Source organism: Kogia breviceps, chromosome 2 (genome assembly GCF_026419965.1).
Source record: "Kogia breviceps isolate mKogBre1 chromosome 2, mKogBre1 haplotype 1, whole genome shotgun sequence".
NCBI classification, from domain to species: domain Eukaryota; kingdom Metazoa; phylum Chordata; class Mammalia; order Artiodactyla; family Physeteridae; genus Kogia; species Kogia breviceps.
The window spans coordinates 15392761-15411886 of NC_081311.1; the positions used below are offsets into that span (position 1 = coordinate 15392761).

Here is a 19126-nt window from a genome sequence, read left to right on the forward strand (position 1 = left end):
CACACGTGGCTATTAAGCACTTGAAATGTGGTCAGTGCAAAAAAATGAACTAAACTTTTAAAATTTAATTTTAATAAATTTTAACAGCCACATGTGGATAGTGACTGACACACTGGACAACTTAGTGCTAGAAAGAGGGAAAACAATATACAAATAGCAAATAAATGTAGAGCATATAAACTAATGATACATGTCAAATAGAGGGGATGATGGAGCACTCCCCATCATACAGATAGATATCTATAGAAATATGTCAGGTGTGTGTGTGTAGATATATACACACACACATATGTATACATATAGAGAGATATTCATTGTATCTATATGTACCTACATGTAATACAACAGATATTCAGATTATTTGAATTCTATAATATTTCAGTTAATAGGAAATGTTTTTATCCTTGTTGTATAATCTTCCTAAGCTTTTTTGAAAAAATAAATTTAAAAACTACTTTGAGGGCTTTCCTGGTGGCGCAGTGGTTGAGAATCCGCCTGCCGATGCAGGGGATGCAGGTTCGTGCCCCGGTCCGGGAAGATCCCACATGCCGCGGAGCGGCTGGGCCCGTGAGCCATGGCCGCTGAGCCTGCGCGTCCGGAGCCTGTGCTCCGCAACGGGAGAGGCCACAACAATGAGAGGCCACGAACCGGAAAAAAAAAAAAAAAAAAGTTCCTGTTATAATACACATTTAAATAATCAGCAAGCTTGGAGATAAATAAAATATTGCTACATCATAGAGAATTATTTAATGAGCTTAGACTTTTCTTATGGTATCTCTGTGTACTGTAAAACACACTCATTCATACTAACTTCACAAAGGACGCGTAAGAACTCTGTAGAACAATACTCTCTTTTCACTGAAGAATAAAAAAGACATGACTGAGAAACTAGAAGAAATAGGCAAAACTTTAGAAGAGCTACAAGAATCTCAGCCTGGTCACCTAATGGGTATGTTACTCAAACTCCCTAAGCCTCAAGTTTCCTTGTATGTAAAATAGTTATAACAATAATGCTTATTTCACAAGATTGTTTTAAAACCGTAATGCCATAAAAGTTATCAAGTGTTCAGTAAAGCGGCAAACTAAATCCATGCAACATTCATGGCACATTGGCAGAAATAGATCTCAATCCCATGTCAGTTTGGTATCAAAACTCATGATCCTAAGTACCCCATGCTATCTGGAAATCCAGAAGATTATGAATTTGTAACTGAGGAGAAACTTCTTATTGAAGAGTAGAAGATGGCTTGCTATGGAAAAAGAGCCAGAAAGACATGCTTGGCAACTCAGCTATCACTCATAGCTATCAGACTTTGCACAAATAATTGCTTCAGGTCTTTCACTCTCTATTCCCACTGTAAAATGAGAATAACAACATCTATCTCACAGGATTTTCATCAGCAATAAAAAAGGCAATAGAGGTAAAAGCATTTTCCACCACATAATATCATTTCTCCTCTAAACTCATAATTTAACTTGTGAAATGTTAGTTTTAATGCTATTAATACTAGTCTTACATGAAATAGTTAGAATAATAAATTCTACTTTCTGGAAAAAATTCATTATTAGCATAATTATATTGTCATAAAAGTACAAATGAAGCCTGGCATAAAACTTAATACATCAAAACGTGAAAAATGATCTTAAATCTTCTATTTTTTTATGAGACAGAGAATCAACTTGAAAATTCCTAATTTACACAGTGCTTTTATTTTTTAAATGCTTATATTTTACCTACCAAAAAAAAAAAAAAAAAAAAAAAGGATCTCTCCCTCCCCACTCGGGGAGAATGTGTGGGTGAAGTCACTTCAACCATCCCTACCCTGTATTAAGCAAATGCTAGCAAAAAGGCAGCACCCTTGCCCCTCACCACTAGGGGTGCAGCAGCTACAGAGACTGGGGGGTGGACCACCTCTGCCCTGAACCAGGCAAATGACAATAGAGTCAGCTCCCCTTATCCTCCTAACGAGAGGTTCGTGCCCCGGTCTGTGAAGATCCCACATGCCGCGGAGCGGCTGGGCCTGCGAGCCATGGCCGCTGAGCCTGCGCGTCCGGAGCCTGCGCTCCACAACGGGAGAGGCCACAACAGTGAGAGGCTCGTGTACCGCAAAAAAAAAAAAAAAAAGATAAGGAAGGTGAAATGGTGAAAAAGAGGATTCTTTAAATCTGTGTATGAAGTCCTCGGCATGCCCTCGGGTGCAATATGTGAAACTGATCAGAATCAGCACAGCAAAAACTTCTAGTACTGAACTATGGTATGGATACCACCTGCGTTTCAGAATGGTCTCTGGGTAGCAGACAAGCAAGGCAGAGCAGAATAGCACAGCCAAAGCCAACTAAATTGTAACTAAGTGGGCAGTCGAATCTCAGCACAAAAGAGAGCCAGCACACTCCTAGGATACCCCCAAGAGAAATTAAAGCATATGTCCATGCCAAAACCTGTACACAAAAAATTCATAGCAGCATTATTCACAGTAGCCAAAAGGTAGAAGAAACAACCCAAATGTCCATCAGCTGATAAAGAGAAAAACAAATGTGGAATACCAATACAATGAAACTTGACAACATGCTAAGTGAAAGAAGTCAGTGACAAAGACCATATAACTATATGATTCCATTTCTATGAAATGTCCATAATAAACAAGCTCATAGAGAAAGTAGTTTACCAGCTGCCTAGATTAGTGGAATTGGTGGGTAGGGAAAGTGGAAAGTGACTGCAAATGGGTATGGGTTTGCCATATGGGGTGATGAAAAAGTTCTAAAACTAGAGAGTGGTGACGGTTCCACCATTCTCTCAATATACTAAAGACCACTGAATCATACACTTTAAAACGGTATTATGACATGAATGAATATTATGGTATATAAATTATAACTCAATAAAGCTGTACTTTTAAAAAGTGAGCTAGGTCATACATGCCAAAATGAGTGGACTGCCTCCTAGAACAGAATATTTAAATAGGAACAAGAGTCTCATATATAATACTCAAAATATCCAGGATATAATCCAAAATTACTTGCCATACAAAATCTCAACTCATTTGAGAAGAGATAATCAGCAGGTACCAGCACTGACATGACAAAGATCCTGGAATTATCTGTCAAGAATCTTAGAGCAGCTCTCAGAAAAATGGCCCAACAAGCAGCTGCAGACACTTTTGGAACAATACAAAAATATAAGTTTCAGGAAAGAAACAGAAGATGTAAAGAAGAACAAAATGGAAAAATATAATAAATGAAACTTTTTATAAAAACTCACAAGAGGGGTCTAAGAGCAGAACAGAAAAGATAGAGGAAAGAATCAGTGAATATAAAGATACATAAATAAAAATCATCCAGTCTGAAGAGAGAGAAAACAGATTGAAGGAAACGAACAGAGCTTTAGTGACTTAAAAGTTAGTAACAGAAGATCTAACATTTGTCTCACTGGAGTCACAGAAGGAGAGGGAAAAGTGTGGAGCTGAAAAAAATATCTGAATAAATGATAACAGAAATTTTTGCAAATTTTGAAAAAGATATAAATTTACAGAACAAGAAGCTGAGCAAATAATAAACAAGGTAAACAAAGAATTCCACACCCACACACATCAAAACCAAATTTCTGAAAACCTAAGAGAAAAAACAAAGAAAGAAAGAAAGACGGAGGAAGATGACACACTACCTAGAGGAGAACAACAATCTGAATGACAACAGAACCCACATCAGAAACCTTGGCACCACTCACTACCTTAAATACTCCAGTTCTTAGGCAAAGGAAGATAAGATCAAATTTGTGTTCTATCAAGCAAACTCTGGCAGCAATAAAGGACAGATTAGCAAGAGAAAAAAACAGAAACAGAGAGATCAATTAAAGGTCTACTGCAACAACCCAAGAAAGGAAACTTCAGGACTTTACAAAAACGATGGCCGGAGAGATGGCAAAGATGGCAAACCTTGAGAGAACTGCAGCAGCACATGCATATGCAGATCAAATCCTAAGAGAAATTCTGTCTCTTCAAAAGCAAGAATAACTGGGGAAAAGTGCCCCTTCAAGCCAAAGAGTGTGGGGGGAATCCTAAGGAAGAGGGAGCTGAAGATGGAGATACCCTAATTCTGTATATGAACCCACATAAGACTCAAGCTCAATCTGAGCTGCTCATGTGTGGGACAGACCAAAAAGCAGCTTATCACAGGCTCTGAGAAGTGAATTAAAATTTAAAACATCATGAAGTCTCAGACTAACCCCTGAGTGGCATGTGTGCATTTAGATCCAAAGGCTTTGAAAATGGAACGAAGATTAGAACCACTGCCTTCAGAAAGCAAGATAGAGAATTTGCTACTTGGACCTAACCGGTTAGTTGCCTACTAAATAAAAATAAATAAGTAAATAAATAAATCAGCATTCTCCAGGGAATAACAGGACCAAGAACCTACATAACATTCAGAACATCCAGAATAAATCCAAAATCACTCAACATACAAAGAACCAGGAATATGTAACAGATTCTCAATGGAAAAGATAATCAATAGATGTCAATCCTGAGAAAATCCAGAAATTGGAATCATCAGACAAAGACGTTAGGTATTAAAACTGTACTCCATGGGGTAAAGGTAAAGACACTTAAATGAAATGGGAGAAGTTTTCAACAGGGAAATAGAAATCATAAAAAAGAACATGACAGAAATGTGGGGACTGGAAACTATATCTAAAATTTGAAAATGACTGGATGGGTTCGAAAGCAGAGTGGAGATTGCAGAGGCAACAGTAAGTGAAGTTGATGACAGTTCAACAGAAGCTGTACAATCTAAAGAAAGAAAAAAAAGAGTTAAAAAAAAAAAAAAGAGAGAACAGAGCCTCAAGAATTTTGTTTAAGCCTAACATTAGTATCACTGAAGTCCCAGAAAGAGAAGGGAAAAAGACTGGTGCAGAAAAATATATTTGAAGAAATAATGGTTTTTAGAAAAATCCTATATTTGTGAAAGACATAAATATAAATTCAAGATGCTCAGCAAACCCTAACCAGGGTAAATTCAAAGAAAGCTACACACAGATACATCAGAATCTGAATTGCTAAAAACAAAAGTTGTATAAAAAGTTTGAAAGTAGCTAGAAATAAAATAAAATTATACATACAGGGGAAAAATAATTAGAATGATTGCAGATTTCCGAAACTATGCAGGCCAGAAGAGAGTCAAGCAACATCTTTAAAACACTGAAAGAAAGGAACTGTCAACCCAGAATTCTGTACTTGGGAAAATATCTTTCAGTAAAAAAGGCAAAATATTCTCAAAACAAGGAAAACTAAGAAAGTCCATCAGCAGCAGTCGTGCTCAAAAAGAAATCCAAAAGAAAATGATTCAGACAAAAGAGAAATGGCACTAAAAGTTAATTTATAACTTGAGAAATAAAGAGCAAAAGGAAGAGCAGATATCTGAGAAAATATAAAAGACTATTTTCCTCCTCTTTAAAGTATGTATGATTGTTGAAAGCAAAATTTATAACTTTATCAGATGAGATTTGCCATACATGTAGATGTGATTATATGAGAATTATAGCAAAGGTCAGCAGGTGAGGATAAATGGACCTATATGGTTCCAAAATTTCTTTACTTTCCTGAAGTAATATATTACTAACTCTAAATAGACTACAAAAACTTAGCTATGCATAGTGTAATCACTAGCACACTAGCATAACCACTGAAAAATAATACAAAGACATATACCAAAAGGGCCAACAGAAAATTAAAATGGAATGCTAAAAAATATCCAAATACATTAAATGTAAATAGTCTCAACAAACCAATATAAACACAGAGATTATTAGACTGAATTATATATATATATATTTACATACATACATACACACACACACATCATTCTTTCCAAGTCAAAAAAGATACATCATGCAAACAATAAGCAGAAGAAAGCTAATGTGGCTATTAACATCAAAGTAGATTTCAAAGTAAAAAGAATTACCAGGGCTTCCCTGGTGGTGCAGTGGTTGAGAGTCCGCCTGCCTATGCAGGGGACGCGGGTTCGTGCCCCAGTCCAGGAGGATCCCACATGCCGCGGAGCGGCTGGGCCCGTGAGCCATGGCCGCTGAGCCTGCACATCCGGAGCCTGTGCTCCGCAACGGGAGAGGCCACAACAGTGAGAGGCCCGCATACCGCAAAAAAAAAAAAAAAGAATTACCAAAGAAAAAGAGATAGGAAACTATATTATGATGAATGGGTCCATTCACCAAAAAGACATAACAATTCTAACTGTATATGCATCTCAAAAAAAGCTTCAAAACACAACAAGCAAAACTGACAGAAATGAAAGGAAACAAACAGATAAATTCATAAATACAATGGGAGACTTCAACACTCCTCTTTCAGTAATCAACAGAACAAGTAGATAGAATATCATTAGGGATACAGAAGATCTAAACAATATAAACAACCAACTGACCTTCTTGACATTTCTGTAACACTCCATTCAACAGCAGAATGTACATTCTTTGAACTGCACATGTAACATTCACCACGACAGACCATATTTTGTCCAAAAAACAAGTCTTAACAAATTTATAAAAAATAGAATCATAAAAGGTATGTTCTTTGAACATAATGGAATTTAACTAGAAATAAATAAAAGAAAAATCTCTGGTAAATTCCCAAATATTTGCAAATTAAACAAAACAGTTTTACATAAGCCAAAGAGAATGTCTCAAGGTAAATCATAATTAAGTTCAATTACATTGAATGAAAATCAAAGTACTATATCCCATAATATGTGAGATTCAGATAATGCAGTGCTTAGAAGAACATGTATAGCATTCAAATGCTTTCATTAAAAGGAAGAAACATCTCAAATTAATGATCTAAGCTTTTCATCTTAAGGAACTAGACTTTAAAAAGTAAGTTAAAACCAAAGGAAGCAGGGATTCCCTGGCGATCCAGTGGTTAAGACTCGGGGCTTTCACTGCCACGGGCCTGGGTTCAATCCCTGCTCAGGAACTAAGATCCTGCAAGCTGCGTGGCATGGCAAAAATAAAATAAAATAAAACAAAATAAAATAAAAAGAAGCAGCAGGCTTCCCTGGTGGGGCAGTGGTTGAGAGTCCGCCTGCTGATGCAGGGGACACAGGTTCATGCCCTGGTCCAGGAGGATCCCACATGCCGGGGAGCGGCTGGGCCCGTGAGCCATGGCCGCTGAGCCTGCACATCCAGAGCCTGTGCTCCGCAACGGGAGAGGCCACAACATTGAGAGGCCTGCGTACCGCAAAAAAAAAAAAAAAAAAAAAAAAAAATAAGCAGCAATCAATGAAACTGAAAAAACAACAAAAGAAAAAATAGCAGGAATCAATGAAACCACACACATTCTTTGAAAAGATTGATAACATTAACGTCTAGCCAGACTAAGCAAGAAAAAAGAAAGGAAACATAAACTACCAATATCAGAAATGGAAGAAGAAATATCACTAAAGACCTCACAGACTTTAAAAGGATGATCAGGAAATATTATGAACAACTTTATGCCCATAAATTTGAAAACTTAGATGAAATGGACCCATTCTCTGTAAGATACAATCTGCCAAAACTCACTCAAGAAATAGATAAAATGAATATCCCTGTATCTATTTTAAAAATTAAGTTCACAGCTGCAAGCTTTCCACAAAGAAATTCCAGGCCCAAATGGCATCACTGATGAATTTACCAAACATTTAAGAAAAAAGTAATACCAAGTCTACATAAATCCTTCCAGAAAACATAAGAAGAGGGAGCATTTCCTAACTCATTTTATAAGGTTAGCATTATACCATGATAAGGAAACCAAGGACATTTCAAGAAAAGAAAATTACAGAACAATATCTCTCATGAACACAGAAGCAAAAATCCTCAATGAAATATTAGCAAATTAAATCCAGTAATACATAAACAGTATAATATATTGGGACCAAGTGGAGTTTACTCCAGGAATGTAAGGCTGATTAAACATTTGAAAATCATCAATTTAATTCACCATTAACAAACAAAAGAAGAAAAACCAAATGACTGTCTCAATAGATATAGAAGAAACATGTGACAAAATTCAACATCCATACATGACTGTAAATGGAAAAATTCTCAGCTTTTTTCCTCCTGTGTAGGAAAAAATCCGGTTCATCTCTACCGTATGCTTCTTCCCCATAAGCCTCCTTTACTATTCACACAACCTTTGCTTCCGGTCACCTAAATGTATGGAGGTTTTTCCCCACCACCAAGGAACTCACAGGCAACAGGAGACTGTCCAAGAATTCAACTCAATTCTGACACTATCTAACAGGAAACAGCATCAGATTCCACAGGTTAAGGTTTCAGTCCCACAAGACTAACCCCCCACCGAACCCTGCCCCACTTCAGAAACCAGTTGCAAGCCCAGATACCATCTATGCTTCTGACCAACTGGCCATAGCCTGGGGGATCCAAGGACCCCTTCCTTGGGTTTAATTAATTTGCTAGAGAGGCTCACAGAACTCAGACAAACATTTTATTTACTAGATCACTAGTTTATTATAAAAGGATATAATTCAGGAACAGCCAGATAGAAGAGCTACATAGGGTAATACGTGGGCGAAGGGGTTCAGTGTTTCCCTGCCCTGTTAAGGTGCATCACTCTCCCAGCACCTTCATGTGTTCACCAGAAGCTCTCTGAACCCCAAACTTTGGGGATTTTATGGAGGCTTTATCATGTAGGCATGATTGATCGTATCTCTATTTTCAGCCATTCTCCCTTCTCAACAGAACGGGGCCCAGGGCTGAAGATTCCAAGCTTCAAACCATGACTTGGCCTCTCTGGTAACTAGCCCTCATCCAGAAGCCATCCAGGAGCTACTACTATCACCGGAGAAATTACAATGGTTTCAGCAGCCCTGTGTTAGGAACAAAGGTAAAAGATGAACATTAGAACAAGAGATGCTTCTAGTGCTCTTATCACTTAGGAAATTATAACGGTTTTAGGAACTCTATGCCAGGCACTGGGGCAGAGACCAATATACATTTTTCCATTATCTCAACTCTCAAAATTAGGAATAGTAGGCAACTTCTTGAACCTAATAAAGGGCATTTATTTTAAAAAAGCCTGCAACTAACATGATACTTCATGTTTAAAGACTGAATGTTTTCCACCTAAGATTGGAAACAAGGCAAGGATATCCACTCTTGTACTCATATTCAACATCAGGTTGAAGGTCCTAGCGAGTACGACAGAACAAGAAGAAAAATAAGGGCATATAATGGGAAAGGAAGAAGTAAAACAGATGCTATGATCATCTGTATAGAAAGCCCCAAAGAATCTACAAAAAAAAAGCTACTGCAACTGAGTTTAGCAACATTGCAGGATACAAGGTCAATATACAAAAATCAATTGCATTTCTACATAATGAAAAAGAACAATTAGAAACTGAAATTAAAGGAAACTATCAATTACAATAGCATCAAAGAATATAAACTATTTAGGTATAAATCTAACAAAATATATGCAATATCTGTATCTGAAAAAAGAAATCAATGAAAATCTAAATAAATGAAGAAATATATAATGTTGATGGACTAGAAAATTCAATATTGCCTAGATGTCAATTCTTCCCAAAATGATATCTTGAATCAACACAATCTCAATCAAAATCCCAGCTTTTTTTTTTAAGAAATTGACAAACTTATTCTAAAATTTATGTGGAAAAGCAAATGAACTAGAAAAACCAAATGAATTTTCAAAAATAGAAGCAGAGTTGGAGGAATCTCACTATCTAATTTTAAGTCTTACTATAAAGGGACTTTCCTGGTGGTACAGTGATTAAGAACCTACCTGCCAATGCAGGGGACACAGGTTCAAGCCTTGGTCTGGGAAGATCCCACATGCCACAAAGCAACTAAGCCCCTGTGCCACAACTACTGAGCCTGCGCTCTAGAGCCCGTGAGCCACAACTACTGAGCTGATGTGCCGCAACTACTGAAGCCCGCACACCTAGAGTCCATGCCCCACAACAAGAGAAGCCACCGCAATAAGAAGCCCACACACCACAACGAAGAGGCAACTACTCTACACAACTAGAGAAAGCCCTCACGCAGTAACAAAGACCCAACATGGCCAAAAATAAATTTAAAAAGGAAAAAGACTTACTATAAAGATCCAGTAGTCAAAAGAAATGCATTTCCCAAAGGGCAGACACATGAATCAACAGAACAGAACAGAATCAAGAAATAGATACAGAGATAGAAAGACATCCACCTGATTTTCAACAAAGGGGCAAACACATCAATGAAAAAAGGATAGTCTTTTCAAGAACTAGTCATTCCATAATGAAAAAAGGATCAATTTACCAACAGGATATAATACAAAATTTCATGCACCTAATAACAGAGCTTCAAAATACATGAAGCAAAAACAGATGCAACTGCAGAGAAATAGATAATTACAAAATTATAATTGAAGATTTCAATAACCTCTCTCAATAAATGACAGAAACAGAAAATCAGAAAGGTTTTAGAAATCTTACACATAACATCATACTTAATGGTTAAAGATTGAATATTTTTCCTTTAAATCAAAAAACAAGACACAGCCAACCACTCTTATCACCTGTATACATCACTGTACTGGAGATTCTAGCCAGTGAAATAAGGCAAGAAAAAGAAATGAAAGGCATCCAGATTGCAGAGAAAAGGCTTATAGTATTTTTACTTGCAGACAACATAATTATCTATGTAGAAAATCATAAGGAATCTACAAAAACTACTACTACTACAACTAATAAGTGAGGTTAGCAAAATTGAAGGATACAAGACCAAATACAAAAGTCAGCTGTATTTCCATATTTTATACACACACACACACACACACACACACACACACACACACACGTATATATAACTTACAACAGCAGCAAAAATATATATTAAATACTTAGGGGAAAATCTGACAGAAGAGTTGTAAGACCTGTTCACTGAAAAATTTTAAATATTTTTGAGAGATTAAAGAAGACCTAAATAAATGGAGAGATATACCATGTTCACAGGTGAGAAAACTCAATATCGATAAGGTGTCAACTGTCCCCCAGACTGATGTATGGATTCAATACAATCCCAAATAAAATCCCAGCAGGCTCTTTTGTAGAAACTGACAAGCTGATTCTGAAATTCATGTGGCAATGCCAAGGACATAGAGTAGCCAAAATAACTGAAATAGAACAAAATTGAAGGACTTAAACTCCCTGAAATCAAGGCTTATAAAGCTATAATAATCTTGACATACAAATAGATCAGTGGAAGAGTCCAGAAACAGACACACAAATATACGAACAACTGGTTTCAACAAAGTTGCCAAGCCACTTTAGTAGAGAAAGGATAGTTTTTTTCAACAAATGGTCCTAGAATAATTGGATATCTATATGAAAAAAAAAAAAAAAAAATTGAGATCCATACCTCTCACTAGATGTGGAATTAACTCAAAATGGACTATAAACCTAATTGTAAAATCTAAAACTACAAAACTTCTAGGAAAAAAAAAATAAAGAAAATCTTTGGTTTAGGCAAAGGCTTCTTAGATATTGTGCCAAAAGCACAATCCATAAAAGGAAAAAAATGATAAACTGGAATTGAAATTTAAAACTTCTGTTCTTTGAAATCACTGTTAAGAGAATGAAAAGACAAGTCCCAACATGGGAGAAAATATGTGCCAATGATATATCTGATAAGGAACTAGTATCCAGAATATGTAAAGAACTCATAAAAATCAATAATAAGAAAAAACAATTTTAAAAATGTGCAAAAGATATGAACAGATACCTCACCAAAGAAGATCTACAGATGGCAAGTAAGCACATGATAAGATGCTCTCATTAGTCATTAGGGAAATGCAAAATAAAACCACAATGAGATACCACTACACACCTATTAGAACCGCTAAAATTTAAGACTTACCATACCAAGTGTTGGTGAGGGTGTAAATTAACTAGAACATTCATACCATGCTGGTGGGAATGTAAAAGATACAACTACTTTGAAAAAGAGTTTTGTCATTTTGTTAGAAATCTATAGTGAAGGAAAATGGCTCAGTTCGTTGCCTGGGGACAGGGAGAGGCAGCGGAAAGGAGAGGGAGCGAATACAAAGGGGCACATGGAACTTTTGAGTGTAACTGATATTTTTATGATCTTGATTGTGGTGATAGTTTAAGAGGTGCATACATATGCCCAAACTTTTTAAATTGTACAGTTTATTGCATGTCAATTATACCCCACTAAAGCTCTTAAAAATATTTTTTTAAGAAAAAATTACAATTGTAATTAAATAATTCATTATGAAAGTGCTAAAAGTAAAAATAGTGCTGTAAGGGTACATAACGAGAGGTCACATAGTCTGAGGAGTCAGAAAAGCTTCCTTTAGACACTAGTATAAGCTAAAATTCAAAGGATGCTTAGTAATCAGTCAAGCAAAGACCACATAGGAAAGAGGGTTCAGAGAGATGTATGCATATGTGTGAAATGCCCTGAGTCCAAAAGGAATGTGACACTTTCAAGGAACTTTAAAAGACCCAGGCAGGAAAACAGGAAGGGTGAGTCTGATCTGCTAAAGGAACCAAATTATGTAGACACATGGTCTTGAAAACCATGCTAGTACAAGCAATTTATCAATTTAGGATCTTAGAAATACTCAATTTAAATTATTTTAAAATCTATTGTGTGATTTTATGGTTTAATAATGTAAAAAGAACCCACGGATATAAATTACATATAATAATCTTAGTTTGAAATAAAGAAGATCTGGGGACAGGGAATATTCAATAAAACTTTATAGTTACTGATAGCTTCCCTATTATTAGTAAAAAGGATTCCAAATATGTGGATGTGTGTGTGTGTGTGTGTATCTGTATATACACACATATGTTGGGGTGTTTTTTTTTCAATAATAACTTAGGGAAAATATTGACACATTTAACCCTGCCACTTTCTGTTTACAATAGCAAACTCACTCCTGATATTATATCTTCATTTTGCTGTCAAAATAGAAACAGACTACTTCCATTATAAATGTGTGAAATTCATTATCCATACTTGACTGACTTAAGAGATTTTTAAAATATCTATATACATTAAACATACAATAAGATTTAATAGATGATTTTAGAGAAATATTCAATAAATATGTTTTAATAATAAATATACATTTATAAAATATTCATAATATAATGAGTTATTTTCCTATCTCAGAACGTTAATATCAGCTATTTTGTTTACCTAAGAGAAATTAGAAGTCTTAGGTTTCTAAGTCACATAAGCAAGAAAATGTCCAAGTTTGAACTCAAATTATTAATGTATATAAACATAAATCTCAACTACTCTACAAAAATAATTCTAAAGAACTGGCTTCTAATAGAGAATGTTATTCATTCAAATAGTTTATAACAAAACATTTTCTACTCCAATGTTATACTAAGCTACCCAAGTAAATGTAATTCACATTTGCATATATCATATACTTGATTATTATATTTCAAATTGGCACTGTCCTCTCTGATTCTCAGTCCTAAGTCTTTTAGTCCAGCTTTAGCTGAAGATCAGTGTTCATTCTGTTTTACCTATGAGAGGAATGGCTTGTAATTCTGAGTTTTATTCTTTTCAAATGGAAACAGAAGACTGAAATCAATCCTAAGAGAACTGAAGTACCAATTTTGATACCATATTTGCTTCTGCATTTCTCCCCCCAACCATCAATCTTCCGTTCTAAAGAAGCATTTGAAGGATACTCATTCCCTAGTGAAATCCCTACAGTAGGAAAAAAGCTATGTTACCATGGAACCAGCCAATTAATTTTGACACCTGCTTACCAAGATTGATCATTTTTGATGTCTGTTTGTTAGGTGGCTATCCTTCAGTTAAGTAAAAGATTTTCAAGATAATTAATGAAGTGAGAATTTCCAGTTAAAGTCTTTCCCACTGTGCTATTACTTCAAATGCTGGATAAAACAAGCCACCATCCTCAAATATACCTTTCTTAGCCTAGCATGTACTTTACCAGGAAGAAATCTTTTCTTCTAAATTGATTCTTCCCTTGAACATTAAATACCACTTTTTTCTTTACGCTAAGAGAATACATAACAAAACACAGAGTTGTACCAGTTATATTTACTCTAACTAATAGCTTGTATTCCACAGAGAAATGAAAAAGTACTTACTAATAGGGTACAATGAATCATAGGAAACAGCTTCCAAGGAAATGAATATTCAATGATTAGTCCAGGGTTTATTGCTATTTAACTATATCTATATTTTAAAAAAACTAGTCCTCTTTTACTCACTAATGTATCTTTCACGAACACCAACCATCTCTCTATATTATTTAAGCTGTTTTTAACTTGATCTGTGATCTTTCCTACTGAGACAACCTCTGCTAGTGAGGTTACAGGCTGCTGATGTAGCTGATTAGCAATTCCACTACTATAAAATGTAGACAGAAGCTTCTCAGGACTGCAGCCATTTCTGTCCTCTTCAGAGAAATGGAGCAATTCCACCCACCCAAAGGCCAATGTCCCTAACTTACACATGAATCAGTCAATCTTCCTATTTATGTACCAAAGGATATAAAAAAATGGATGTGGCTTTTTTCATTGTTGACTACCAGTTCATATGTTCAAAATCCTCTCTTGCTAGGTAAAGAGGCTGGCTGTTATGATCAAAGCAAAAGTTTAAGAACACTTAAGTTATAAAGACTGCTAACAAGCACAATTCAATAAGATAATCTTTGCAGACCTTGAAACACTTTTTTAAACTTTTAATTAGTACCTCCACCAATTTTTTTTAATATAAAACTATAGTACTATGTGAATTTGTGAAATTATGAAGCTAGGAAACATTTTAACTTATTGCTACAGATGAATTTCATAAAACTTCATTCTGAGATTTCACTTCCAAAAACTTCCTGTCAATTAATTTAAATAGTAAGATCTACCTAAATTTAAAAGTCTCACTTTTGAAAATACATTTTTACAATGAGTTTTCAGGAACACTGTCTTAACTGTCAAGTTTTTTTTTTCAAAAAAAAGAAAATATGCTGTTTAAAACTCCCAGGAAATTTTTCTGTAATACATTATTAGCAGGTGAACCATATTCCTACCTTTGCCTTAGAGCCCAAGAGACAGTTCACTTAGATTTTGCTATCACCCTGACAAGTAATCTACATAGTGCAATTTCAGAGCTACTAACCCAACCAGCAAACTTCATGTGAAGTATCTAGAAGACCAAGAAGTTGACGTACTTAGTGACTGTTAGGTGCAAGTTGTCAGATGGACACCCTATTGGCCTCAACTATCTTATCTGCTGCTCCCCCCACATTCACCCATTTCTTTTCATATCAGACAGAAACGCAATAAACATCAACCAATGGGGGAAAGTATCTTTACTGTTGTAAAGCAAGCTCCTTAGGGCCTTGAGGTTCAAAAAAAACGAGAGTGATGCTCCCACACAACAGCTGATAGTCAAAGAACCAGTTAGAAAAATCTTTTATCTCCACCACATTAAAAAGTCCAGGAATTTCATCCTCTTATCTAACCCAAAGTCACTCTTGTATTTCTCAATTCAAGACTGTCCTCGCAAATTCAACATAGTATATTGGCTTAAAGTAAATGTTCTACAGTTAGGCTGGCTGGTTTGGATTGCCTCGATTTCCCTCTGTAAAGCCGGTATAGTAATTCTAGTAACTCAGAGTTGGTGTGAGAAACAAACGAGATAACCCACGTAATGGGCTCAGAACAGTGTTTGGCACATAGTAAGGCCATCATAAACTCTACTTATGATCACTGTTACTAAATACACTAACATGTTAGCAGTGCTTACCTCTAGAGAGGGGAGTAGGATGGGGAAGAGGGAGGTACTGGTAGACCAGAACTTTTAACCTTTAAACTTCCGTATTGTTTGAATGCTTCACAATGCGCAAGTATTTCACGAGTTACGTGCATAATTTTTGATTAAAAAATAGTGTCCTAACAAAATGGTGTTTGTCACCGTAACTGAGTGTGGAAATTTTGACGATCAGGGGACCAGAGTCGCTGCGGACAGGTGGACCATCGGGAAAGGCTTCGCGTCCACGGCGGTCGGTGCGAGACGCAGGGCCCGAAGTCCCCGAGGCGCGAGGGCTGGAAGGGGGAAGCGCGGGCCCCGCTCCCACAGCGCTGCGGGTCGCTCCCAGCCGGGGGACCCGGGGCCGAGAGAAGGGGGAAGGCCGCGACGGGTGCGGGGCAGGGCTGAGGTTCGGGGTCCGGCGAAGGCACTTACTTGAACCTGCCCTGGCAGTGCTGGCACTGGTCCCCCACCCAGCCCGGGTCGCAGAGGCAGGTGGAGTTGACACAGCGGCCCGAGAAGCAGGAGCCGGTCCTTTCGCAGAGCTTGGACTGGGACACCTGCGCGTAGAGCGCCAGGTAGAGGAAGCCATAGCACAGCAGCCAGCTGTTCCCGTCTAGCAGCCAGAAGGAGGCGCCGCCGCCAACGCCGCCGCCGCCCGCCGGCCGAGCTCTCCACGGCCCCGGGGCCGCCGGCTGCGGGGGACCAGTGCGGGCCCGGCCCCCCGGTTCCATCTTTCCCAGGGCCCCTGCCCGGCCGGGATGCGCTCTCGGGCGCCTACAGGGATGCTTCAGAGGGGAAATCTGGCCGGAGAGGAGAACACCGCGCCGCTGCCGCCGCCGCTTCTCCTCCTCACCGGCGCCTGCCCCAGTCCCGCTCCCCCGTCAGGAGGGACAGATCCCAGCCGCTGTCGCCTCCGCTCGGCTCCCTCCAGTCGCACTCGGGCATCGCCTCTCCGTCTCCTGACCTTGTCCGCGGCAGGCCGAGCCCACCGCCACGGCGCCCCGGGCTGGGCCGGAGGCGGGGAGCGGGAGATGCAGGCTGCGCTGGGCGCTCCGGAGGGGACCTGCGGGAGGGGGAGGGGGACCCAGCGCGCGGCCCCGCCTCGCCCACGGCTCGCGCCAACCTCCTCAGCTGCCAGCCCGGCGCGCCCGGGAGGGCGGGGGCCACGAGAGCCCCGAGGTGGGCGCGCCCAACGCGGGGGGGGGGACTCGGGAAGCGGGGTTCAGCCTCGCCCGCCCCGGCCGGCCCCCGGCGGCCCCCCAGAAGCCATTTTCTCTCCGGTAACGTTAGCCAGATGCCGGTGCTGCCTTTAGAGCCCGCGGGATGCTGGGCCGCCTCCCCCACTCGCGCGTGCCTCCGCTCCTCCCCACACAGGCCCTGCGCGTGGTCTCGCCCCGCCCCTACAGGGACCAGGGACGACTCCGCGCGTCCGCACTGCCCGGCCCGCCGGCTGAAGGGAGAGTGGCTCGCCAGGTGTGGAGCGCGGGCCCGCCGTGCCCTTTCCCTTGGCGTGCCTGGGAAGTCGGCCCCGCTCGCACCGCGCGCCTCTTGAGCCCCCCCAAACGAAAGATCAGATCGGGACCGGCTTCGCAGCTTCAGCAGAAAATAAGCCCTTCCAGTCCGCTGTCTACAGCTGCAAAAGTGCAGCACTTTTCCCCCAGCACTCCCCGCTTCCTCCGTCCCATCCTCCAGCCTATTTCTTTTTTTCTGAAAAGAGAAAAACTCCAACAGCACACAAAGAGCTGAGCATGTGCAGCAGGCAAAAGTCTTAAAGGCACCGCACTCTGACCACTTTGTGGGGTCCGCAAGAACAGAGAGGGGCGGGGGCTAGGGCCTGCGGGGGTCGCGGAGCCGGTTCCGCAGAGGGGCCACTCCCAGGGGGAGCCATTTCTTGCGCGGAAATAGTGACTCCCCCGCCCCCAACAAAGAGCTGCGAGGTTCTGAGCCCCGGGCGCGCCGCCCCTCTCCGACGCTGCCTCGGAACCCCAGGTATCTCCTTTTCTGCTTGTCAGTGTTTCCTCCTCCATTTGGGACAATATTCTGCCTTGAAAAATATTGCAACATCGGGGCTTTTTTCAGAATAGCAGAAATGATGCCCAGAAAAGAGCCGTTTTTCCTTCCTCGGTAGCAAGCTTTCCTCCTTTAGATGACTTTCCAAGATTTGGTGGCATATGCTGAAATTTTTGCTTTGTACTTTTGTGCCTTCACTGAACAGGCTGTTTGAACCCTTGAGAAAGGAAGCCGAACACAAATTGCAGCCTCGTACAGTCGAGTCACAGCAATATTATTGGATCCCCACCAAAGAAGAGCAGCAGAATGAAAAAGAATTTGAAATCTACCAAAAGCATTTCTGACAGCAAAAGGAGAAAAAGTTTTTGTTGTAACCACACAGTCATAATAGTATTGTTAAGATTCAACTCATGTATATTTGGGGCATAATGTACCCATGTCATCTCTTTTAATCTGTTATCCCCACTTTGCAGATGAAATCCTCCATTAACCCCATTTTGCAGATGAGGACAGAAAGACTCAAAAAGGTTGAAAGATTTGTCAGACAGGTTAGAAGAAAGCAATGAACCGAGCGTTAAACACAAGTCTGTGCTTTTCCCACTACTTACTAGGCTGTTTCTATTGGCTTTGTTCTAGTTTGGTGAATAAAATGTTAAGTGTTGGCTTGGTTTGCAAACACCTGGGCGATGACTTAAGGAGGAAAAAAAGGTCCAGAAAGAGGTGGCTCCTTCGGAAGTAAAAAAGAAAAAGGAAAATCATGATTTTCATTTATGGAACAAACAAATCACAATTCCCCCAAAATATCAGTACCAGAAATGTCAATCTCAAACTTAAAAATTAAGCTAGCTCCTTCTTTTCACATCTTTTCGATATCAGTATGCCCCTAAGAGACTGCTTGAGATGGGGGAGAAGGAGAGGAGAACGTTTTGGAAAAATAATTAAAAGGAGGATATTGTTCTGGATCACACCTTTTAATTTCCATGACTGTAAAATCCGGAACTCTTTCGAGTATTAACCATGCATGAACAAGCCCTGTTGCCTTCTCCATTCTTCTCATGCCAACCAAAGTTTAAAGTCAGCCACATCTTTCTCACATCTAATGTAGAGTTGCTTTCTGACATGTGGAAGGTGACCAAGCTCTTAAAACCATCACTGAGTGTGAAGATAACTCGATACACAGGAGCCACTTTAACAAGAGAGATCACTGCTCAGCCACATACTGACAGTAGGCTATATTTAAGCAAAGGGTTTGCCCATTAAAAATATATATCTTTTAAT

At 39.3% G+C, this 19126-nt stretch overlaps 1 protein-coding gene across 2 annotated transcripts in view; it reads right to left on the reverse strand.

The window, feature by feature from the left end:
• Positions 1 to 16711, reverse strand: part of ATRNL1 (attractin like 1) — a 705727-nt gene extending 689016 nt beyond the window's left edge. Inside the window, exon 1 of one of the 2 annotated variants that reach the window (XM_059054362.2) lies at positions 16271 to 16711. In XM_059054362.2, the coding sequence (XP_058910345.1) occupies positions 16271 to 16569 (299 nt within the window). In that variant the 5' untranslated portion in view covers positions 16570 to 16711. The remainder of the gene's footprint in view (positions 1 to 16270) is intronic. The other variant, XM_067024581.1, reaches the window with a different exon arrangement.
• Between the last annotated feature and the right edge of the window lie 2415 nt (positions 16712 to 19126).